At 50.7% G+C, this 25325-nt stretch overlaps 2 protein-coding genes across 10 annotated transcripts in view; one reads left to right on the plus strand and one right to left on the minus strand.

Annotated features, from left to right (window-relative positions):
- Window positions 1-1438: 1438 nt before the first annotated feature.
- Window positions 1439-23286, minus strand: Zswim9 (zinc finger SWIM-type containing 9). 3 transcript variants are annotated; one of them, XM_076838523.1, is made up of 4 exons: window positions 23190-23286; window positions 21805-22088; window positions 13806-14118; window positions 1439-3727 (listed from the first exon to the last, which is right to left on the minus strand). In XM_076838523.1, the coding sequence occupies exons 2-4, from the start codon at window positions 22077-22079 to the stop codon at window positions 1739-1741; spliced, it is 2577 nt and encodes an 858-aa protein (XP_076694638.1). In that variant the 5' UTR covers window positions 22080-22088; window positions 23190-23286; the 3' UTR covers window positions 1439-1738. The 3 variants fall into 3 exon arrangements, with proteins under 3 accessions (XP_076694638.1, XP_076694637.1, XP_076694636.1); XM_076838522.1 differs by having other exon boundaries at window positions 23186-23286; XM_076838521.1 differs by lacking the exon at window positions 23190-23286 and adding an exon at window positions 22545-22993.
- Window positions 23287-23582: 296 nt separating this feature from the next.
- Window positions 23583-25325, plus strand: part of Lig1 (DNA ligase 1) — a 33516-nt gene continuing 31773 nt past the window's right edge. For 4 of the 7 annotated variants that reach the window (XR_013089364.1, XM_076839706.1, XM_076839711.1 and 1 more), the window contains exon 1: window positions 23583-23673. The gene's annotated coding sequence lies outside the window, so the exon portion shown is untranslated. Of the gene's footprint in view, window positions 23674-24044; window positions 24088-24118; window positions 24186-24564; window positions 24777-25325 lie in introns of those variants that run through there. The other 3 variants (XM_076839708.1, XM_076839709.1, XM_076839707.1) reach the window with 3 other exon arrangements.

Genomic DNA, 25325 nt, shown 5'->3' on the forward strand with positions numbered 1-25325 from the left:
AGTCCAGTTTCTTCCTTGAGATTTACTATATGGGTGCTGGTAGAAAAGTCTTTTTGCCATGGAGCCATGAAGTTACCAGAACTTCAAGTAGCTATATTTCTCAGCCAAGAGAGGGCCTTCTTTGGAAGGAATCCACAAAGAACAGGAGAAATGAGAGGAGAAACCTGACATTGTTACAGCATTAAGCAGCAATTGAAGTCCTTGACTTCTCACAACTTGAGCCTCTGAATTGTATTTTACCTCAAATCTCCTTTGTTGCTGTTCATTGGCAACTGCATTATCAGAGTTAGCTTGAATTGCAGGCCCCACTCCAGACCTACTGAATCCAACTGCATCTCAACACAATTTTGAGAAGTGCTCAGTCACCTCAACCAGGACTTTCTAGCCTACATCAGTTGTGACAACAGAAACCCCGACTGAACTTCCCTAAATCACTAAGGTATCTTTTATTTAAGAAGTCCTGTGGTAGAGCAGAGTCCAGGAACTCCCATCAGCCAAGCAAAGATCAGACTGTCTTCATCTTTCAGCTCAGTCCTCCAGTGTGGGTTCCTACTCACACCATCTCAGGGTGACTGCAAAGCAGGTCTAGACCAGACCATCTCATTCTGAAACTTCTTAGGAATGAGGGAATCTTTCTTAGAAGTTCCACCCCAACCTGAGCAGACTCATTGGCTAGGACTGGTCACAGGTCCATTCTCAAACCAATCACTGGCAAAGATGATCAGCAGGGGCCAGTCATTTGAGGGTCCAGAGGAGAAAGACGAGGCCGGAGATGCCATGGCTTGATTCACTGTGGCTCCTCCATCCATCTGGCCCCAGGAGGCTTTGTTGATAGAAAATAGAGGGACACTAGCCAGCTCAATTTTCTTCTGCTTCTGAACCTCCCACTTTCCCCCTGAAGCCATGAACTCAGCATGAAAACCAAAATAATACTGCTTTATTCTGGTCTTTAAGCACAATAGTCCAGATAGTTCCCCTTCCTGAGGAGAGTCTCCAGCCCATCCCTCCAGACCCCTGTTGCCCTTTCCCCCTTTTTCCAGGAATGGCCAACCAGAAAGTGAAGAAAAGCCAAGTGGAGAAATACCCAGACCATTCTCCTCTCAGTTCTCTCTCCACCTCTGTTTTGTCTCATCTCCTTTTAAAATTCCCTCTCTTCCCTGTCTCCTCCTCCTCTTCCTGGTTCCCATCCTCACCCTCTCTTGCCTCCCCTGCATTTCCTTACTTCTTTTCCATTTCTGCATCTTCCTGTGTCCTCTCCTCCAAGGGTCTGCCCTTTTATCTTCTCTGCCCTTTCCTCTCCATGTCTTCTTGTCCTCCTCTGCTCCCCCACCCCCTGTGCATTCCCTGGTCAGATGAGTTCAATTTGGACCAGACCCTCCCCACATCCTGGTGTCATCCCTTCCCTCCACTATTGCTCCCTCCCCCCAGCTCAGCCCCTCTCCTGCTTTCCACCTTGGCCTGACCCTGTTTATACCTCTCATCACACGTTTCCTCTTCTGAGGGAAGCCCTCTGAATCCACCCTGGCCATCAGCAGTTTCCACAGCTGTGACTCTAGGACCTCAGAGACCATTGCCAGCTTCCCCTTGAACCCAGAGAAGCAAAGTGCCAAGATGAAGTCCCTGGATGACCCAGGAGGTGACCAGAGGGACTGGGGTACCCTCCTTGGCCTCAGCACTGTTATCTTTGGGATTGAAGAACGCCCTCCAAGTGGAGGGTGGCAGGTAGAGGGCAGAAGGGTCAGGGCTCCTGGGCGCTCCCCCAGCAATCCCTGAGCAGGTCCATGTGGAATAAGGCTGCCCCGGTGAGGAGGCGGGCTGCAAAGAGGTGCCGGCAGGGTAGGTGTCGAGCTGCATGGATGGAGCAGCTGCAGTGGGTCAGCGCTCCATCCAGGAAGAAGTCTGAGGTGCCATCCTTAAGAGCAAACCCAGTTCCGGTCCAGTGGAAACCCCGGGTCCCGTGCTGCCTGGCGAAGGCCAGCTCCTCAGCCACCAGGTCTGCCAGCTCTGGCCCACAGGCTGCTCGGAATTTGGCCAGTGGCTCCCAGTCTACCTCCTCCTCTCCTGAGGGGCAGCAAAGCCTCTTTGGTTCCCTTGGGCCTTCTTCACTTCCTTCCTGCAGGGTCTCCCTTGCAGCTGGGGACTCACTCCTCATCACTGACCGTTCTGGATTGCCTTCCAACACAGTTCCCATGGGGGTGGTGCACAGGACTCCATTCCCCAGCCCTGGACCCCTCCCTCCTGTGTCCAGCCCTTGTCTTGCTCTGTTTGTGGGGCCCATGGACGGGGTTCCCTCTCCATCTCCATTTGCCACACCTGTGACCCTGGTGTCCCCGAGCTGGATCACAACTATGTCTTCTAGGCCTCGTCTTCTTTTGGCCCCCGACCTCCCTCCCCTCTCTTCTGCTAGCTCTGGCCCCCTCCTCCCCTCTTCTCCCCCCAGGGACCCCCTCCGATCTCCGTTCTCAGGGACTAAATCCAAGGGCTTCTCCAAATGGATCCCCCTCCAGTTTCTGAGACCCAGTCTCTTGTCCTTGTCCACTTCCGCCTGAGGCCCCTTCCAGTCTCTGAGTTTCAGACCACTTGCCCTTTCTTCCTGCAACGGGACTCCCCTCCAGGAGCTCCCTTCAAGACCTCCTGCCTTTTCAGACTCAAACTGGGTTCCCCTCTTTTCTATGATCTCTAACACCCTAATCCTTTGATCTTCCAACTGGCCTCCCCTCCAGTCTCTGATCTCTGGCCCTCTCAAGTGATCTTTCTCCAACTGGGTCCCTCTCCAGATAATCCCATCCAGCCCCCTCACTTTGGGGTTTTCCAAATGGACTCCTCTCTGTTCTCTGGCCTGCAATCCCCTCCCCTTCTCACTTTCTAGCTGAGCTCCTCCCCAATCACTGGTTTCCAGACCCCTCACCCTCTCATTCTCGACCTGGGTTCCCCCCCTCCCGGGCTGGCTGTCCAGCCATGCTCCATCACCATCAGCGCCCTCGGAGGCTGCCTCCCCCACTGCGTCCGCCCACTGCATGGCCACCAGGTCGCGAAGGCACTGTGCCACACTGTGTGAGGGGCTGAGGCGGCGCAGAAGTCTCTTGCGGTGGCCACGCACCAGGGCGCACGCATCCAGATTACGGGATGCTTCATAGGCACGGAAACGCACCCACATGTCATGGCGGGGTGCCCAGTTGTGCTCGAAGTATTTAACAAAGGCGGCTGGGCCCTGGGCACGCAGCTCAGCTAGTGCCTCGGAGTAGGCTGCATAGGATGACGCGCCGGCCAGGCGGCACAGCAGGGGCCACAGACCTGGGTCTTCTTGGCTGGCACCGCCCAGCTCCTGAGCCTTGCTGAAGAGCGTCTCGAGGCCTTGCGCGCGGCAGATCTGCACTCGTGCGCACGGCAGCAGCTGGCGCACGGCCCGCAGCTGTGCTGCCACTTCTGGCCCCGCAGTGAGGCAGCGCACTCGGCCCTTGACGTCGGGTGCGCTTTGAAGCAATGAGACCAGCACAAAACGTAGGAGGCTTGGCGTGCCGGGGCGCGCCACACAGCAGGCAGCCTGGCGTGCGCGTCCTGCGCTATCCACGCACAGCACCGCCAGCAGGTCCAGTGCGCCCTGCAGGCCGGGCAGTCGGTCCACCAGGAGTATGCGCGGGAAACGCCGCAACAGCGCCCTGGTGCGCGATGTCAGGAAGAACACAGTCTCTACCATAGCTTGGTCCTCTACGAACACCAGCTTCACCTGCGGGCGAGGGCAAGGAGGCAGGAAAGAGGTCAGGGAACAAAGGGGCCGCCCAGCCCAGCTCCCCAGACAGTGGCCAAAGGGAAAAAGAAAAGCAGACTGAGCCCGATTGTCTGGGTTTGAGATCCAGGCACCACGCCCTGTTAGCAATATGATATCTGCACACACACATTTTGCCTAGCTTCATTTTTTCCTGCTGGGAACGGAGTGTTCATTGCTTCATGAGTCGTCAGGCGGCCTAGGGGCAGTGATTCTCAAAGTATAGGCCCTGGACCAGGAGCAGCAGCTGACAAATAGACATGCACCTTGTGGGGTTCATCCAAGACCTACTAAGGCTGAAACTCTGGGTGGGGCCCAGAAATATTTTTTACTCCTCCATGCTGGGGCTTCCTAGGGCTGAATTAGGAGGCAGTCTAGTGGTAAACGGTGGACCAAAGAGGTAGAACGTTCAGATTGAGTCCTACCCCTACCATAGCCTAACTGCTTGACTTTCCCTCTCAGTATCTTAGTTCAGTTCCTCCTTAAACCCTCTGGGTTCTGAGACTTCTTGCCCTAGGAATTGAATACTCATTTCTTCTAGCAGAAGAGAGCAGCAGCTGAAAACAAAGCCCCTGAGGCCAGACGTCCTGGGATCTCAGTCCTGACCCTTCCTGGCTGGCTGGCTCCTGAAATTTCCCTTATCTCCCTCTCATCTGTAAAGTGGTAATAGAGTTCCTCTGTGAACAGTCCTCAGTGGGCAGTGGCACGCCTGTAATCCCTGCACCCTGGAAGGCTGAGGCAGGAGGATCACAAAGTTTGAGGCCAGCCTGAACAACTTAGCAAGACCCTAATAATAATTATAGTAGTAATAATACTAGGGCTGAGTATGTAGCTGGGTAGTAAAGCAACCCTGGGTCCAATCCTCAGTACCACCAAAAAAAAAAAAAAAAAAAAAAAATCCCTCTGATTGTTAGGATGAAATGCATCTAGATCTTTTTCTGGCCCAAACAGCATCACTACTGTTATTCATTCGACAAGTTGTAAGTGCTCTCTAAGAGTTCAATATTAGAATAATGAGCTCTGCCCCAACACCACCTTCCCAATTAAGCCAAGGCCCCATCTCTCTCCAGCTCCTGTGGGACACGGCACTTGCCACCCTCCAGGACTTGGTATCTTTTTTTGTCAATTCACCCACTACCTGCTGGCCCTCCCTAAGATGTAAGCCCCACAGGGCTAGAATGTTGTTCCCTTTTGCATCTCTGATGCTTTTCAAGATACCTGTCCCAGGAAAACAGTTTGAAACATCTGGAGGGAGGGAGGGAAATCCAATGGCCACTTCTTAGGAGTGGAGTTTCAGGTAACAGACTGCATTTGAATCTCAGGTTTGCCTCATTAGTTATGGGACCCCGGGCAGTGACATCCCCCTCAATGAGCCTCAATTTCCTTGTCCGGCAAAATGAGAATGTCTATTTAAAATGGGATGTCCTGGTGAGGCTAAAATGAGGTCAGTCCTGTCCAAGGTTTGCAGCAATGCCTGGCATGTGCAGACCAGCTATAGACCATCCACCTGTAGCTCAGGCCCAACACTCGGGGCGATGCTTCTTTTCTCTCCTTCTCCATCCTCCACATGCAATCCATGCCTAAATCCCAGAACTGTTCCTCAGAATGAGTCCAGATCCTAGCCACTTCTCCCTAACCCCATGGCTACCATCCTGGCTGGGGCCACCACATTCTCCCACCTGGGCTTCAGGAGTCCACTTTTACCCTGTCTGTTCCCCACAGTGGCAACAAGAAGCATTTTCAAAATTCCCATTAGATTGCTCCCTCCCCTGCTTGAAAGAGCTTCCTAGGCCTTCTCCTCCCACTCCAATTAAGATCAAGAATCCACATCACAATTATGGGCCTTGGGAGATGCTGTGGCTTGAATATGGGCAGTGTCCATATGCTTAAACCTTGTCCATCAGGGCAGCAGTATTGGGAGGTGCCATGGGCCTTGAAGTGGTTGGGCTTGTTGGGAGGTCCTGAGGTCACTGGAGATGTGTCCCTCAAGGGAACTGAGGGACCCACTGGACTCTCACTGTCCCTTTCTCTCTCTCTCTCCTTCCTGGATGGACATCTGGGTACTTGCTTTGGCCTGTATAGGAACCACGAGGTGCCATCCTCACCAGAGCCCCAAACCAGTGGGGCAGCTCCATCTTGGACTTGGACCTCGTAGAACCATGAGCCAAAGTAGCCCATGCCTGGTGTTGGCTACAGTGATACAAAGCTGACTAATAGGGGAAATTAGCCCTTTTGATCTCATCTTCTGTCTCTCTCCCACTTTGGTCTCAGCCACTCTGGCCTCATTATTGCCAAAAAGTCACCTGATGGGGAGGAGAGATTGGTAGCTATGAGCCAGGGTCCCCCATACTGTGCCAGTGGCTGGGGTCCCTCAGCCAGTCCCTAAGAGAGCTGATGCACAGCTGCAGAATGAGGCAGGATTGAATCCAGTGAATCCAGTTGGACCACACGTCTCTCCACAAACATCTGCACCACCCAAGCCCATCCTACAGGACCGTTTCAAAAGTGTTGTGCTGTGTTGTTTTAAAAAACAAAAACAAACCTACTGTTTGGTTCAAAAAGAAGAATGAAATGCTTTCCTAACCCTGAAATAATATATTCAGCATTGAAATTCAAAATATTTCTTAAAAAACCAGTATGCTTACAATTGCATGAGTTACATAACTGCTAACAATTTTTTGACCATCATTAATCTGTACATTATTACTCTATGATTTAATCTTCTTAGTAGATGTTCAATCTAGACCTGCTCTGTCCTGCTAGCCATGAATCCCATGTTTAAATTTAAAAATTTAAGACTAGGGATGTAGCTCCAGGGGTAGAGCCCTTGTCTAGTATGAATGCATCTCCAGCACTGCAAGAAAAAAATTTAAATACATAAAAATTCATTTCCTCAGCTGCATTAGCCATACTTCATGTGTTCAACAACTACATGAGGCTAGTGTCTATTAGGCAGCAGAGATATATAACATGTCCATGATCACAGAAAATTTTATTGGACAGCAATGGTCTAGAAACTGACTTAAATATAAAAGCCATAATGGGTTTTTATAAAGTGCACATTTCTACAGAATTAGGGAAGTTCACATCATCTTCTCCCTGGGAGTCAGGAATAGACATAGACAGTAAAACATTTGCCTTGAGACTTGTCCAGAAGCAAGCATTTGACTAACCAGAAGCTAATTTCTGCTCTTCCATGGAATACTCTGATTCCTGATCTTGGGTTTTCTTCAAAGTCTATAAGCTTTTCTTGTATACCCACTTTTTCCTTAAACCCTATGCTAGGCCAAAAGGAGAAAAAAAGACCAAGGCAGGCCCCAAGTCCTGTCCTGTTGGATGGTCAAGAGTCAATGAGCAATAGGACAGTTGGTGCTGCTTTTAGCTGAGAGGCACAAGGATCAGAAAATTAAGAGTTCCTAGAGCCAAGAGCCAGACTGTCACAGAAATCCAAATCCAGGTTTGTCTACCTACCAGCTGCGTACGTTTACACACCAGCTGCGTTACTTAGGGAAAGTGTCTGTATTTCTCTGTGCTTCACTCTTTCCTGTCTGCAAAGACAGGGAGCATAACTGCATCTTCTTTATAAAGATAATATGAGGACTGAAAGAGTTAATCTATGTGAAGCATGCAGGCAGTGCTGGCATGAGTGTTCGCTGGGTGTTAGTGGTTACCTGAGTGTGGAATGCATGCTGAACAGAAAGGCTAATGGGACGGGGTTGCTGTGTGGCTCCCTCTGATGGAGTAAGGGTCATCGCTGAGAAGGAATCATTATTTCCTAATATTGCAGATATGCACACTGAGGCTGAAGGGCCCGAATGTGCAGTAAAGGATGAACTCAGCAGACCTGGGCTGTCCAAACCCTGCACACTTCAAAGAAAAGTCTGGTCCTTGATCAGCTTCTGGGAGGGCCCTTCTAGGCCCTTGGCCATTCTGCCTGATAACAGAGTCTCTGTTCTGCAGACATAGGTCACATCAAGCAGTCTATGCTAACACCGTGTGACTCATGGTGGGGGCCTTGGGCCATGCTGTATATGCTGGACCTCTGGAGAGGCTAGAGACTAAGGTCAGACATGTCTATGTGACAGACCACCACCAAGAACCCTGGACACCAAGGCTCGGGTTAGAGTTCCTAGGTGGTAATGCTTCATGCAATGTTGTCACCTGTCACTGCTGGGAGAACTAAACATTGTTTACATGTCCTCCAGGCGGGGACACCTGAAATCTCATACCTGGTCACTTGGATTCCATCCGGTGTGCCTCTTGCCTTTGCTGACTTAAATCTGTATTTTTTGCTGTAATAAATGCTAACTATGAGTATAATGATTTCTCTGAGTTCTATGAGTCCTTCTAGTGAATCACTGAACCTAGGGATGGTCTTAGGAACCCCCAACTACCCCAGGGGAGTGACCTGCCAAGTTCATGGAGTTAGAAAGTGGAGGGGCTGGGAGCCAGGTTCAGGCCTTTAGGAATGGTTGGGGATCAAAGGTAGGGGTGGGAGGAGATGTGTGGGTGGTACTTCAGGGTGTGGTGACATGACCAAGGTGGGATTGTGTAATGAATGCCTTGTTCTACCAAAGGCTTACTGGGCAAGTGCGATGTGCTGGGTACTGGTCTGGACACTGAGGAGAACAATAAGTCATCCCAGAGTGGGAGGAGACAGCTAACAAACCAAAACAAATAAATATAAAGAAGATGATTTCAGTGAGTAAAGCCCTTGGGAAGGTAACAACGCACATGAAGTGGGTTCCCTGTGCCAGGTACAGTCCTGTCCCTTCCCCAGTACTGGAGATTGAACCCAGGGGTGCTTTATCAAAAAGCCAAACCCCAGTCCTTTCTGAGACAGAGTCTCATTAGGTGCCGAGACTGGCCTTGAACTTGTGATCCTCCTGCCTAGGCCTCCCAAACTGCAGGGATTATATGCACACACTATCACGCCTGGGTCATCTTCCTGTTCTGGAAGGGGAAACTGAGGCACTGAGGTCCGGCTGCTTGCCTCAAGTCACCCAGATAGTACCTGCCAGGTAGAGCAAGGATTTGATGTTTGTTATCACTGTATACTCACGACTTTGTGAAAGTGACCAAACAGGTCTGACCCAGAGTTTTCTGGCGGGAGGTATATAGTGCATGGTGGTTCATTTTGGGGGGACACAGGAGCCTAGGGAGGAGCAGACTTTGAGGACCCAAGTGAGTGTAGGTGTCACCTCCAGACACACAAGTTGGTAGCAGAAGAAGCATCTACCTTAGAAGATTCTACATGTGCTAACACCAGAAATCACAGCACTATGTTCTACCTATGCCTCTTCCTACATCTGAGTCCACGTTTCCTTTATCACAAGATCAGAACAGTACTATTTTCCACTCTGATGTGTGGGGGACGGGGGTGGGTGGGTGGGGGATTGAGGGAATAAAAATACTAACTGGAGAGCTAACACCTAGAGGGCTTCCTACTTTCTGGGCATCGTTTTCTTCTCTCCCTGTTACATACAAACCTATTCCTCACATAGCAATAGGTATTATCTGTTGTTCTATAAGGTATTATCTATTGTTACTGTCCCCAAACTGAGGCTCATAGAAATTAGGTAGCCTGTTCATAACTTGTTCAATGTCCCAAAGCCACACACAGCACAGTCAGAATGTGTAAAAAGCTGTCTAGCACATATCAACATAGAAGTTGGCAGCTGTTATTTTGTCCTTCCAAAGTTGGCTGATCTAATGCAAAAACAGGCTCTTGAGCATAGAGAACACTCCTTCTGGGAGTGAGCTGCAGGAGGCCCGGAGTCTACAGAGCAGGGGGACCCTGAGCCTCAGATTCAGGCAGGATTTTGGGAGGGTCTTGGTGAAGTAGCTCCCCAGAACGTCCTTTATCCTTTTCCAAGTAATTGCAGTTCTCTCCATCCGGGACACTAGGTAATTATGCACCTCTCCTTACTACTTGCAGGTAGGCAGGGTCATGTGACTTGCTTTGGCCAATGAACTGTGAGCAGAAATGACCTCAGACATCACTTCTGGACAGAGCCCTAACTGTCACCCCAGACAGATAGAGTACAGCCTGTCCTTCTGGGTGCCCAGATGAAAGACTGGCAGTATTTCCTGCTTCCTCTCCTCGTGGATGAGCAGTGAGTAAAGCCCACTGAGCTCAGCCACTGAGATGCCAGGGCTGGTTGTTACTAGAGCAAACCCCAGGCCTGATGTGGCCCCATCATTTGCCCCCTAATTTTTCCTCTTAAAAGAGAAACAAATGGGTATAGTACATTGGGACTATTTCACACTTTTCATTTTCTTTTTAAAAATTAATTATTGGAGCTGGGTTTGGTGGTGCATGCCTATAATCCAAGAAACTTGAGAGGACTGTAAGTTTGAGGGCAGCCTCAGCAACTTAGGGAGGCCATGTCTCAAAATAAAAAACAAAAAGCGCTGGGGATGTGGCTCAGTGGTAAAGTGCCCTGGGTTCAATCCCCAGTGCCAGAAAAAAAAATTAATGGTTTGAGTGTGCAAATTTCACATGGCCCAAAAGTGAAACGATGGAATTCATGTAATTAAGCAATTAAATGTCACACTCCCAGCTCTCCATTCTAATCATCCCATTTCTGCTCTCTATTCCACCCCATCCACTTCTCTTGGCATGCTTTTGAAGTTTCTTTCTGTGAATATAAGCAAGCATACCTGTATGTCTTATTTTCTCCAATTTATACATAAGATGGCGCATTATGTGCAGTTTTGCAACTTGCTTTTTTTTTTTTAAACACAAAAATGCATCTGAGAGGGGCTTGGGTTATGGCTCAGTGGTAAAGCACTTGCCTCGCATGTGTGAGGCTCTGGGTTTGATCCTCAGCACTACAAAACAAATAAATAGATAAATACATAAATAAAGGTATTATGTCCATCTACAACTAAAAAAATATAGATATTAAAAAATTCATTTGAAGCATCTTTCCAGATCAGGGCCTAGAGTTTTCTCATTCCTTTTTAGAACTTCATAGTGTTCCATGGATGAATGTGCCATAGATTAAATAACCAACCATCACCCACTGGTGACATCTGGTTGTTTCCAATCTTTTGCTTTCACCAATTACAGTTATCAATTTTGTACCCAAGTCACCCCACAGCTGTGCTGCCCAGTCTTGGACTGGAACCTCCAGAACTGTGAGATAAATAACTTTTCCCTTTATAAATTAATTGCCTTGGGCATTTTGTTACAGTGACCCAAAGAGATACATTCTCCTTTGGAAGACTGCTGCAAAGCGAAAAGAATAATGTACGACACTTGCTTAGCAGTCTTGGAATGACAATAAAGCTTTCTTTTTTATAATTATTGACATATTAATAATGCAGAACTCTTTAAATAGACCCTTTAAGTGAAAGCAAGCTGGTGAAAGTATGTGAGTGATGGCCTGGACACATCTCACTTTCTCTTGAACCTCAAACCCATCTATAGGAATGACTTTTTACAACCTGAAAGACAGGGGCAATAGGAAAGATGGCAGGTACCAAGCTTTGGAATTTGGAAAACAGAAGAACAAGCTGACTCCTCTCCTACCAAAAAAACCCCATAAACCTTAAGCCAGAGCTAGAGCGTACTGAGTACCAACTGCACAGTCCTCCTACGGACCTGGCAAAACCGCAGTGAGAAGTTACAATACAGGTGCAGTGAAGAAGCAACTTGACCTCCAAATCCCACCTTTCCCTCCTCCTACCCTGTCTGCTGGTCCCCATTACTGTAAACAGTAAAGCAGAAAGGGGCACTGGCCTTGGGGAATCAGGCCCATCTCAGGATGAGGGAGGGGGAATCCCATATGGGTCTGGGTGCATTTTGCTGACCAAGAGCCACGTCCCCTGCCTCTTCCCCATGAGGTTCCAGAAGTGGGCAGCCTGGCCTTCTCCTCCAGCCAGGAGGATGGAGCTTTCTCAGGGGGATCTGACCAGCCAAAGAGGAAGAATGAAAGATGCTGACCCCTGGCCCTCCCCAACACATAAAGCCAGAAGCAAAGTCGTGTGCAGAACACGCAGCCCTGCTGAGTGGCAGGGGCGGGGGAGTAAATGAGGTTAAAAATACAGAAATGCAAACTTACCTGCACATTTATAGCACTGTGCTGTCCAACGCAGAAGCCGCCAGCCACATGGGGCTGTTGAAATTTCCATTACTTTAAGTTTTAAAACTCCAGTTCCTCATTCATACTAACAAAGTGGTCAGTAGTCCCAGGAGCCAATGGCTACTACACTGGACAGCACAGATGTTTCTATCATTATAGAAAGATCCACTAGTCAATGCTGGGCCATAGAATAAGAAGATATTAAATCTATGAGCAACTGGTAACTCTGCTGACCTGTGAGGAGGGGACCTGGGGTCAGGAGGTGACAAAGGGGCTTTTCATTAAACCCAGTTTGGGTTGGCAGCATCCAAGATGGAAGTTTTAAAGCCAGTCCCATTCCATAAATGGCTTTAATTCATGGAAGACCTGCGGGGTACTTCTGGGGAGACCACCTGAGGTTTATTTATTCAATGGGGACAGTGGGTGACAGTTATTAGCTCTGTGAAGACCAGTGGAGTAGGGAGTTTGTGTGCACATACCCCCATTTTTCTCAGGGCAGCAAACTGACATAGGTAGGGCTCTTACCTTCTGGAAGATGGGATTTTTGGAGTGGGGCGGGCCTTGCTTCCAACTGGGCAAGGGCACAGCAGTGAAGACTACAGCCTGGATCCAGACTGTGGGCCCCAACCCTGCTTTGCCATTAAACAGCCCCTGACTCTGGGCCAGTTACCTGACTTCTCAATGCCTCAGGGGTTTTGTTTGTAAAATGGGGATTGAGAATAGTGAAGGCCTTCCTCATCCATCTGAGGTGAGATTTCAACAATGACAACAAGGGCAGGCATGGAGCTCAGTGGTAATCACTTAAAGCCCTGGGTTTGATCCCCAGATCAAAAAACAAACAAACAAACAAACAAAGGACAAAGAACAGAATAAGGAAGGAGGATATGGAAAGCACTTAGGGTAGTGCCTGATACACTGAAAACTTTAGCTAAGTTATCAGCATTATCTGAGGATACAGGCCGGTTACTGGCCAGGTGATGGGTGAGTACTCTGGGCCTGTGCAAGGGGGATGGGTGCACATCTCAGCTCTACCCTGAGCTGAGTTCATTTCCATGCTTGAAAGACAAAGACACAGCCAAGTGGAGATACCAGTTTTCCCCCCTCTTTGCCTTTTTTTATTAAACTTCAAGCCCCCCTCCAAGGGCTACAGAGATGGAGGGGCAGCACCCTCGACTCGCCAAGCTTGCTCCAGCCTCTAGGCCTTGGCACTGGCTATCCCCTCTCCTGGAGCTCTTCCCTCTGAGGACATGGGCGTCCCGTCCCTTCCCTGATTCACCCTCTCTTTAAAAAGGCCTTGCCTGACCACTCAGATCAAACAGCACCCTGCAGCGCCTCTCTGACAGCCCCGGCCTTGCTCTGCAGCAGCGCCTCTCTGACAGCCCCGGCCTTGCTCTGCAATACAGGTCTCCACTCGATCACCTTCTAGGGCACAGCACCCCCTTCTCATTCTTGATCTGGGTGTGGAACCCTGTGAACACTCTTCAAACTATATACTGATCGTTTTGTACTGTGCATTTTCTATCTGTAGTTTAATTTAAAAACAATTAGCATCTGCTGCCAGCTTTGGCGTCCTCCCCCCCCCTGCAGTACTGACACCTGGACGTGTTTGTCCATTGCTGCTTCCTCCTACCGGAACTGCAAGTAGCCGAGGGTCATAAATGGCTATGTGAATTTCAATGAATTAATATTAAACGCATCCAGTTCCCCTCACACTGGCCGCAATTCAAGAGCTCACAGGCACAGGATCAGAACATTCCCACTGGGGACAGGTGCACATTCCCACAGGGGACAGGGAGGCTCACTGAGGGCAGGGACGAGTCTCTCTGCCCCATGCCAGCTGCACACAGAGCTAAGGAATGCATGGGTGCAGGGAAGGGGTGCAGGGAAAGGGGTGCAGGGCAAAGTGGGTGGGGAAGGGACAAGTGACTTGCTGTCTCCTGAGATCCTACCTTGGCCTCAGGGTCGGTGCGGAAGAGCCCCTCCAGCACGTGCAGGGCGTCCAGCACACCGTGGTCGGGGCCCTTGCAGTGGGACAGCAGGCGGCGCACGTCAGCGGGGGCCACGAACTGCTTGGAGATCTGGTTGGTGATGCGCACTGGCAGGCAGGCGTTGGCCAGCAGGTGCCCAGGGCGGAAGTGGTAGGCGAACTCCCGCGGGCAGGCTGGGTGCGAGTGGGTCAGCTGGCACTCGGACACCACTAGTCGGTCCCGCAGGGGGCTCAGCTTGAGTGTGATGAAGGCCGGGCAGCTGGGCTGGGGGGGCCTGCGGGAGGAACCACCACCGCAGGTCACATCCCTCTGCCGCCCTCTCCTTCCTCTCTGTTTTTTTCTTTCTTGTTTTTAAATAATTAAGTTTTAATCATAGAGAAGGGTAGAGGGCCTTTTAAGAATATGCCGGCTGTGTGATCTTGGGCAAGTCACTTCAGGTCTCTGTGCCTCAGTTTCCACATATATTCAAAGGTGGATTAACAATCATCAGACCTTCTTCATAGGATTGAGGATGGAAAGGGCTGATACGTGTAGAGCACACAGTAAGCACTACATGTTTGTGAAAATTCTGTACCCACCACCAGCTGTCAAAAGTGAACCAATGCTTTATTATATTACCTCCAAAGACTTCAGCAATAAAACATCTTAGTCTTGTATCTGCTTCTGGTTTAGCAATAACAGCATCACACATCGAAGTCCTGGGTGAATTCTGCCCTAACAAACCCCTCTTCATTCTGCCCCCAGAGGTAGCCACTACCAAAATCATGGACTTCACCTTCCCACATGGTTTTACGTGCCCCTAAGCAAGGGAAGGTGTGTTTCTCTGCTTTCCAACTTCATATACCCCAGGGGCAATGACCAAGGAGATGACTAGTGAAAAACCCAAAGAAATACCACTATACACCAGCAGGATGGCCCTGCCAAAGAGACCAGTGAGGGACATGGTGGCAGGAGCCTGTAGTCCTAGCTGCCTGTCAGACTGAGGCAGGATTGCTTGAGTCCAGGAGTTCAAGGCCAGTCTGAGCAGCCCAGCCAGATCCCTGTCTCAAGCAAAACAAAAGAAAAAAGCACGAGAGAGAGAGAGAGAGAGAGAGAGAGAGAGAGAGAGAGAGAGAGAGAGAGATATGACATGCAGCCTTGACGAGGACACAGAGCAACCAGAACTGTCATGCCACCAACACAAGCATCAATGGAAAACCGTGTGGCAGACCCACTGGCAGGGCCCCGCCTCCCTGTGCCCTTGCCATCCTGCTCCAGATAAATACCTGCACATGGGCACCAAAGGAGACGTGCAGGTGCTGTGAGCTGGCTTGTTCACCGCAGTGCCACCTACCAGCCAAATACACGAAACCCAACATCCAAGAGTGAGAAAGCAAGTTGTGGCAGATCCCAAGAGTAAAATGCTCATCAACACTGAGAAGGCACAAACTTTATGATCTCCAACATGGACGCCCTGTCACACCAGCTATCAGAGGCCAGATAGACTTCAACAGCAGGCAGCAGCGAGTGGCTGTTGGGAGGAGGCTAGACAGCGATTTCCCTGGGCTTAACCCTCAGGGGAGGGAGGCAGTGTGTGGGGGAGTTAGACATGTTCTGGCTTCTGTTCAGGGTGCCAGTTACACATTTGATTTTGGGGAAAAATCACCATGTTGCCCATGTATGATGTTATATTAAACTTTTTGAAAGTTTGATCCCAGTGGCTCTGGGAGGCTTAGACAGGAGAATTGTGAGTTCAAACCCAGTCTCAGCAAAAGCGAGGCGCTAAGCAACTCAGTGAGGCCCTGTTTCTAAATAAAATACAGAATAATGCATTTTGTATAGGGTACAAAATAGGGCTGTGGCTCATTGGTCAAGTGCCCCTGAGTTCAATCCTTGGTACCAAAAAAAAAAAAAAAAAAGGTCCTAAAATGGGGGGATTCTGGATTATTGGTCGAATCCAATGTCATCTCCTTCAAGGGAGAGCGGGAAATAAGTGGACCAAAGACAGAGACAGACGAAGATGTTGCTCTGCTGGCTTTGACAGTGGAGGTAGGAGCCGAGCCAAAGAACTTTGGTGGCTCCAGAAGTCGGAAGCAGGTTCTCCCAGAGCCCCTGGGAGGACCGCAGGCTGGAGTGAGACCTTCTGACCTCCAGAACTCTAAAATAACAATTATCATCTCAGGGCAGTGTGGTGGTCGTGGCTCATTACAATGAAAGACCCCAGCCCAGCAATCTTAGGCTTAGTTACAAAATTATTAGGGCACGTCACAAACCTGCAGACAATGTGTTTTTCAGATAATCAGTTAAGTGTGACCGATTGAAAAGGGAAAAACAGGATGGTTGGGAAAGAGCAGAAAAACAGATTCCAGGGCATGCCTGAATAAACAGGGGCTAATAAGCAGGAACAGAAAAATCAGAATGCTCATATGTAACTGTCATGTGGTATTGTTCCAGGAACATAAAATGAAAAATAACTTTACCCTTTAGGTAACCTATATGCTGGGTTCAAAATAGCCAATAAGAAACCTGTTGCTTACCGCGCGCGCGAAACCTGCCCCTTGACCCTATAAAAGACCTGTACCCCAAAGCCCGGTGTGCCAGTTCACCAAAGCTCCGGCTGAGGTTTCGCTGAGCACCCACAGGCGCCTGTGTCTGAATAAACCTCATGCGTTTGCAGCCAGTGCCTCGTGCGTCTTTCCTGGACAGGGAATCAGTGGGTCTTTCAACAACAGCAATGGAGAGAGACGGCGTCACTGTGTCCCTTGGCAGCCTGCCAGCTACTGCTCAGAGACTCCCTTTTCAACCTCGTTCCTTTACCCCTGTCTCACGCTCACTGCAGACTCTCTGGCTGGGAGGGTTCCCAGGTCTTCCTCCTCACAAACAGCATCCCACTGGGCCCTCTCCAGGCCACCTCTGAGTGTAAGCAAGCTTGTCTGGGGGGTGGTCCTCAAGCTGCAGGGTGTAGCCCATGGCACAGGCAGTTAGAACCCCAGGATGAAGAATGAAATAGAACAGGAAAAAGAAACGGTGTTTGGGTTTGATCCCCAGCACTGTAACCAAACCAATAAAAAAAGAAACAAAAAGACTCAACACACATTTCCCTGGTAATGTTCATGTTGGCATCTGCTTCCTTAAAGGTGGCGGAAGGGCCAGTGCTTCTCCATGAGAGGGCGTGACATCAGCATCGTTGGCAGGAGGTTTCAGGTTTGTGGAGGAAACTCTTTCTACAGAGGGCCAGATAATAAACTTCTACACACATGCCATAGGCAATGTGCAAATGAATGGATGTGGCTGTGTCCCAATAAAGCTTTAATTATAACAATAGGTCACAGGCTGGGCTTGGCCCCAAGGTCTCCTCCTACTTGGTTGAGCTTGGCAACATTCCAGGGCCCAGCCAGTAGTGAAGAAGCCCTGGTTCCTGGTGAGGCAGTAGTGCCCCCTGGAGAATGATCATACATTTTCTCCATGTGCTCCTGAGAAAGGGACCCGCCTCAGGACCACCAGGATAAATACTCAAGAATTTTCTTGTTAAACCAAAAGGGGATCTTTGACAGCCCCCTTTCCTCTTACATGACAGTTTAAGAAAATCTAGAATTAGAATCTTTTTTTTTGGTACTGAGGATGGAACCAAGGGGCCCTCATCCATTGAGCCACAGCCCCAGTCCTTTTAAATATTTTATTTAGAGACAGGGTCTTGCTAAGTTTCTGAAGTTGGCTTTGAACTCAGATCCTCCTGCGTCAGCCTCCATAGTCTCTGGGATTACAGGTGTGTGCCACCACACCTGGCTAGAGTTAGAAACTTTTTGCCTAATTTAAAGCAACAAAATAATGCAAATTGAGAAAAATTTAAAGCATATAAATCATTATAAATAAAACAAATGTCCACTCACCATGCGGCTTCAGGTGAAAGCAAAAGAAACTGCCAACATGCAGTTTTGTGTTGGTTTGTTTTTGCAGTGCTGGGGACACTCTGCCACTGAGCTACATCTCCCAGCCTTTACTTTGCCCAGACTGGCCTCCAACTTGATCCTTCTGCCTCCGCCTCCTGAGTCACTGGGATTACAGTGCCACCATGTCCCACATGCAGCTGTTTCTGATGCACCAAATGGCAAGTTCACAGGATTCTACCCAGGCCATTTTCCTGGAATAGTTCATGCACTTTTGTGAAACTGCTCTGGCCTCTCTCAGCCTAGGAGTTTCAGTCCCTAGGACAGGCCCTCCCTCAGGGGAGGCCACCTCTTCATGAAGCCATCCATCTTGCCAGAAAACAGTGCACCCACTGCATGAAGCCTCACATAACCACCTACAAGTGCCCCAACACCCCATTGTTGTGATTTCCTTCCACCTGTGGGTGGGGGTGGTAATGCTACCCATCCCCCACTCTAAATGCAAACTCCACATGGACAGGAACTTTTGTCTGTTTTACCCATCTTTGTGTCCCCAGCACCTAGACCAGTACCTTGCCTCTGCAGGTGCTCAGGAAGTATACAGTTGGCCCTCCATATCCACAGGTTCCACATCCTCAGATTCACCCAACCATGGATCAAAATATTTGAAAATAACGTGTGTACTGAACATATAGACCTTTTTTTTTTTTATCAATTCCTAAGCAACACAGAACAATTTACATAGCATTTACACGTATTAGGTGTGTCACCTACGATTTGAAGTAGATGGGAAGATGTAGAGGTTATGTGCAAACACTAAGCAATTGAATATAAGGGACTCAGCAGCTGAGGATTTTGGTATCCTGGAACCAATCCCCAGGGACAACGGTATGATAAGTGAATGCCTGAATCCACTTGGTGACCTAGATACTTGTCACACCTTCCCTGGGATATGCACCTCCCATCCCATCAAAACCATCCACACCACCACCTGCCCATCACTCCTCGGAAACCTCTCTGGACCATCCAGATTTCTCCACAGCCATCAGTGCTTCCTCCTTCATGAAACACCCTTCTCCCTTCCTTCAACCTAGTCCACTCTTACTCATCTTTCAACTGCAGAACCAGCACCACCTCCTCCAGGAAGCCCTCCCTTGGTCTAGGACAAATTCCATCACACACCAAGGTGATGGTTTGATTGATGCTATCTGTTCTGCACACGCCTCAGAAAACCCCAGCATCGAAGATATATATCCTGCACTTAGCAAGTGCTCAAAACAATTCTCTTGGACAAAGAGGCTTGTGCCTAGAACCAGGAGATCTTTAGGGTGCTGGTATGTTCAACTCACATACTGACTGAAGTAAAGACAGAGGGAAGGGAAGATCATGGCTATAAGAAGCATGACTTTGCAGTCAGACAGTGGAGTCCCAATTCTGGTTCTCCCTCTTAGCAGCTGTGCTGTCTTGGGAAAGTCCTTTGACCATTCTGTGCCTGAGTTTCCTCATCTGGAAATTGTGGCTGAAATAATATCAGCCTCACAGACAGAGTTAAATAATGTAGAAAAGGGATGAGTACCTAACCAACACTTGAAAATCTGTAGCCACTATTTTCAATACATTTTTTTTCTTCTTCTAAAAGTACTTTTGATTTATTTGTGCTCTCCTTGCCCCTTTTACTCTTGATCTTGCAGGTTTTAAATATCTTTATGTTTTCAAAGGCTGGAAGGTGTTGGGAAAGGTTGAGCAATCCTGACCTAGAAAGGGAAGTGCCCAGAGGTGAGGGAGAGGGACTGGCACTTGGACAGCTGGAGCAGCAGGGAGACTTGGAGGGGGTCACTGTGCAACTTTTGGAAAGAGGGGAGGAATGGCCAGAAAGAAACCCCCTGTTTCCTGGACTCCAGGCTGCAGGCTCCTTTCCAGCATCCCAACTCTCCTCCATTCTGTCTACCACGTGGCTCAGAGGGATTTTGCTACACCCAGAGCTGATCTTGCTCACAGCTTTCTGGGGCTCCCTGGCACCCCCAGGATAAAATCTCAGCCACTGGACTCAGCCCTGCCATGTCCAGGCCTTGAAGACATTCCTCACTTCTTGCCTCTTCTTACACTAACATTTTGAGTCTCGGACCTTGGCTCAGGGACCGTGACACAGAAGAGACCCTGCTTCAAGCAGCTGGGGGTAGGTGTAAGAGCTCAGAAATGATTAATAGGTCCAAGTCACTGACCCCTTTTGAGCTTCCCACCCCATGGTCCAACTGGTCACCAGGCCCATACCCAAGGCACTGTCCTCACGTAGTCTATAGCCCTGTCTGTCCTGCCCAGGGCTCTGATAATCATTGGGACATTACTTGTACATACTAAGCACCATGTACTTATTAAGTCAAACACTGTGCATACATAAAGATAGAAACAAAGTCCTTCAAGGTTCCATTTACTGGTCACCTCTTATAGAAAGCCTTCTACAAACCATCCTGTAAGCTTTCAGGTACAGTTGACCACATTCTTTTTGTCCTATTCAATCTTACTCTCGGAACTATGGGCCACTACTTCCATTTACTTATTTAGTCTTCTCAGTCAGATTCTGAGCAGTTCAGGGGCCTAGCTAGCTCTGGGTTCCAAATGTTCAGCAAAAAGTGTGCACATAGTAAGTGCTCAATAAATATATTACATTGAATTGGACCCTGTTAGTGATTCCTGATTAGGCCTGAGCTTCTTGCAAGCCCATGTTCTAGACTGCCGTGTGATGTGTTGAACGTACCAGCACCCTAAAGATCTCTTGGTTCTAGGCACAAGCTGCAGGGAGGACTAAGCAGGATGGACACTGTTCTGCTTTTGGCCTTGAATCTCTCCTTCTAGAATAAAGAGGCAACTAGAGAACAGTAAATGTTAAAATAACTGTGGGCGAGGAGAGCTGTGGAATGCTCCTTTTGTATTGGATGCACTTCTGAACAATTAACATCCATCAGCTTACTCAATCCTCACCAAACCTATCAGACAGACTCTTCCATCTTCCAAGTGAGGTAACTGAGCCAGAAAGGTGAAGTCACTGGCTCAATAGCACTGACTCATCCTCCACAGAGGAACAGTTCACTCTGAGCTCTCGACTCTTGTTACGGCCATAATTTAACCAGCTGTCCTGGGTCCTGGGGCAGTGCCCTTCTCCTGCACAATCTTACGGCATCCTTACAACAGCCCTCAGAGGCAGATACTATGACAACCCCATTTCAGGACTGAGAAAACTGAGGCTTAGAGATGTGAAGTCCATTGCCCAAAGACCTGTCTAGTAGGCAGCAGAGCTGGCCTCAGGCAGCCTGAGGCATAGCCTGTGTTCTTAAAGCACATCACTCTTATCTATGGCTCCAAAACCCAGGATCTCAAACTCACACACCTGCAGAGGCCAAGCAGGTAGGATAAGGAAAGTGAGAGCACTGAACATGAAGCAGCGGAGCCACAGGGTCTGGCACAAACCTGAGCACCAAAGCTCTAAAGAAGAGATGGCCGTTAGCTCCCTTTCCTGTCCAAGGGAATCTAGAAACTCAGCTTGAGTTAAATGAGCTATTTAAATGTGGATCAATAAGAACACCCCTGGCCCTGGTGAGAACTGGCTTCCCAGGATTGTTCTCCTGCCCCTCCTTGTCATATTTCACAGCTGTAGGGAGCTACCTGTGAGCTTGATGTACATCTACCTGTCCAGTCAGAAAGTTCTAGAAGGACAGGGATTTTGCTCAATGCCCCCACCCCCACCCGACTTAACTATTGTATTCTCTTGACAGAGGAATCTTTAGGTCTTGCAGCTTTCCCTACAACTTGGTCTCTTACTCTTTCTCTCTGTGTGCTAAACATGGCTCTCTTTCTCTGGCTTGCTCTGAAGTCTCTGTAATTTTCTTTTCCTGTCTTTTGGTTGTGTCTCCCTCTGTTAAAGTCTATAAATTGGGCTCCATCTCCATCTAAGTTAAGCGTCCTTCCTTGACTCCCAGTCTCTGGGTATTTAGCAGCCTCAGTCTGGCTCTCTCCCTCACATCTCTGGGTGTGGGGCTCCCTGCCCTTCCCCCCCTTGTGTCCCTCCCCCTGCCGAGCAGCAGCTCAGGCTCACGCACCAAGCTGCGGGCTGGTTGGCCGAGCGCATGTCCTTGCACACCAGTAGCACGTAGCTGTACTTGAGCACGTGGATGAGCCTGTACAGCGGGGGTGCGCTGGCCCAAGGGCTGCGGGCCACATGAGTGGAGCTCTTGACTGAAAAGACGACCAGCCGCTGCTGGCACCATTTGTCGAAGAAGCGGCTGAACTCAGCCCAGGAGAAGAAGGCTCGCTCCAGCAGCTCCTGCTCTTCCTTTCCGGCCGCTGGGCTGGGTTGGGGCTCTGGCAGTTCCATCCTGGGGCCCTGAGTGGAAAGGGGGGGTAGTGCTATACATCAAAACCATCCCCACCCAGGGTATCTCATATCCTTAGTCTACCTCCCCGACTGTGATGGTACCTCTACTTGTAGGGACCCCAGCTGGATCCAAGATTTTTTTTCTCTAGATACGAATCTCCACCCCATCTTTCTTCTCTCCTTAACCCATTTCCCCCTGGCTCACTGGAACTTATTCTAACTGTGGTAAGGTTCAGTTGGGCTACTTCTCCCAATATGACCCTTAAACTCAACTGCAGATGACTCCTTATTTTCTGAACTTCAGACAAGGTTTCTTTCCCTTGGTATGTGTCTCCTACTCTTGGCAATAATCTGAGTGTCCCATTCATCTGCAACTCCCCTTTTCAGGTGCCTACACTTGGCTATCCATGCCCCTCTCTGCAGATGCTCCATCTCCAGATGTGCTTCCCATATCCAAGCACAGACCTCTCATCTTCAGGCATATTCTTCATGCACCTGTGGCTCCCTCTCTTCTTCAGGCATATTCTTCATGCACCTGTGGCTCCCTCTCTTCTTCACGCATATTCTTCATGCACCTGTGGCTCCCTCCTCCCCAGATAGATCTCCCATATGCAGCAGTTGCCTTTCCCCCAGATGTGACCCTATGAATCATCAAATTCAGCTATGGCTGCTGCTTCCCAGAGATGCTCTCATGTCCGGATGTGCTCCCCACGTTCAGTCTCGGACCCTTTGCCTACAGGTGTGTGGCCCACTTGTGGACAATTCAACTCTGAGGTATCACCAACATTCATCTGTGGTGCACCTCCTCCTAAGATGCATGCCCTACAGGTCAAGTTGCGGCCCCTTCCTCCCAGCTAGAGCCACCGTCCTTTCCAATGTGCTTCTGGTTTCAAGACAGGGCCCCTGGTCCTCCGACAGGCTCTTCACCCCTGATGCTCCCCCCATGCCCGGCGTCTTCCCCTCCCTCCTACACCTCCCTCCAGCCTTCTTCCGCCTCCCCCAGCGCTCCTAGTCCCACTCGCCGCGGCCCCTCCCGCCCCGCCGTCCCTCCCAGCGGCGCTTCTCGGCTCCCCCAGATGTGCACCCTTCCCGCCCCCCCAACTCACCTACCCAACCCCGAGCGGCGTCCACCTCCCACAATGCCCCGCGCTGAAGCCCGGCCCGGCCCTCGCTCCCGGGATGCCCCGCGCGGCCTCTCGCCTCTCTTCCCGCCGTGCCCGGCGCGGCGGCTTCCTCCGAAAGGAAAATCCCCTTTTCCCGCCAGTCACCCCTGGGGCCTGCAGCCACACCCGCTCATTCAGGAGAGGGCAGGCTCGGGCCGGCTCGGGCCGCTTCCCAGCATGCTGTGCGCGAGGGCTTGCCCTTCTTCACCCTCCTTTCCAGGCTGCCTCACGTTGAGGAGACTACGACTCCCGGCGTCCTCCGTGCGGCGCCGGCGGCACCCAGGCCCCGCCCCCACGGCCCCGCCCCGCCCCGCCCCGCCCCGCCCGCCGAGTTCTGCGCGCGAATTCCGTGGCGCGAACTTGGGACTGTAGGGTACGCGGCGCCGAGCTGAGCGTGGCGTCCGGGGGAGCGGCGCGCGGAGCGGCGCGAGGCAAGTGGGGCCACTGGGCTGGGGCTGGGGCTGGGGCGACGAGCGTGCCACACGCTCCGGGCCCATGGCTTCGCCGGGTTGGGGTGGCGGGCCAAGGAGCGGGTGTGGGGACGCTGAGGCGGCCGGGAGCGCAGTGGAGAAGGGAGCGCGCGGGCAGCAGGCTACCGGCCGCCGGCAGGAGAGGGGCAGGTGACGGGGACGGGGGATGAGGACCCGGCCGGCTGGGCGCCCCTGGGTCTGCCTAGGGGCGGGGACGGGGAAGGGCTCGCGCGGGCGTGGTCAGTGGGAAGAGCCGGGGAGGCGGGGTCGCCTGGAGGCCCTGGGCTGCGGGTCGGGGGATGGGCCCGGCGGCTGGCTTGGCGCGCGACGTTCGCGGGACGCGCGCGGCGGGAGTGGGGAGGCGGGAGAATAAGGGTGAGGTCTGGGTGGAGGCCTCGGGCCCTCTGAATGGGTTCGAGGGCTGCCTTGTGTGTACCTGGGCCCGGGCGGAGTAGGAAGCGGGCCCGGAACAGGTGGGCCGCAGAGGCGGGGCCCCGGAGCGCAGGGAGTCGGGCTCGCCGTTGCCCTGGCGGAGAGGGGAGGGAACCGGGACGCGCGGAGGGGCGAGGGCAAGGAGTTGGCAAAGGAAGAGGGACATTTGGAGAGCGGGCCTGGCATCTGAAAAAGCAAAGCTCCGGGGCGAGAGGGCGGCGGTTAGCGAAGCGGGAACTGGAAAATGGGATTAGGGCCACTTCTTGCCTTCCACCCCAATTTCTGCCTACCTGAGAAGCAGGAGGGCTTGAGGGAAGGTTGGGAAGGTCAAATCAAGGGCTCCTTGATTTCCTTGTCTTATTCCCCATGAGCCCTGGGGCTGCAGCTTCCCACTGTGATTAAAGTGCGGGAATGTCACTGTGGGGGGTGGCTATTCCTTGGCCGGGCAGTCGCTGAAGGCCACCGGGAGGAGGTGGCTTATAAGGACAGAGCTTCCTGAAGCTAGGACGTGATTCTGCAGACAGCCCAGTCTTGGGGTAGGAGCTGTGAGTGATTCTGAGGAGCAGTGGGCAGCCAGCTTGGTTGCAGCAAAGGACCCGAGGAGCTGAGGCTTCGGAGCCTCCAAGCCGGAGGTAGGGAGGGGATCAGGGATCCGGTTACCCGCTGACTGGCTGAATGAACTTGGGAGCTTATGCTAAGCGAGGTGGGAGGAGAGGGGACCCTGCTGGCCTAACCTGGGTCTTAGTGGAGTGGCCAGCCATGGTTGATTTGGTTTGTCCTTTGGAGGTACAGCCAATGAGACTCATTAGTACACGAATTTGGGGTGTGATGGAAAGCATTAGTTAGCAGGAACTCCAGGGTTTTTAAAAATGTCTTTAAAAGTATTACATACAGTAAAGTGTACTCATTGGTGTGAATATTTTGCTGTGAATTTTGAAATAGGAGTGGAGTCATGTAACTACCATGATCAACTTTCAGTTCTTTTACCCCTAAAAATTGCCTTGCACCCCCTTTGCAGTACATCCTTCCCCCAGCAACCACTGCTTTGTCTTATCTTATCCCTGAGGTGTAACCAGAGTTCGTTGCTTTTTATGGCTCAGTGCTATAAAGGAACTTCAGTACACCGACCGTGGAATACTGCTCTGCAGGCAGGAAAGAGCCTTTTCTAACATACATATCAG

The sequence above is a fragment of the Callospermophilus lateralis genome, chromosome 18 (assembly GCF_048772815.1).
Source record: "Callospermophilus lateralis isolate mCalLat2 chromosome 18, mCalLat2.hap1, whole genome shotgun sequence".
NCBI classification, from domain to species: domain Eukaryota; kingdom Metazoa; phylum Chordata; class Mammalia; order Rodentia; family Sciuridae; genus Callospermophilus; species Callospermophilus lateralis.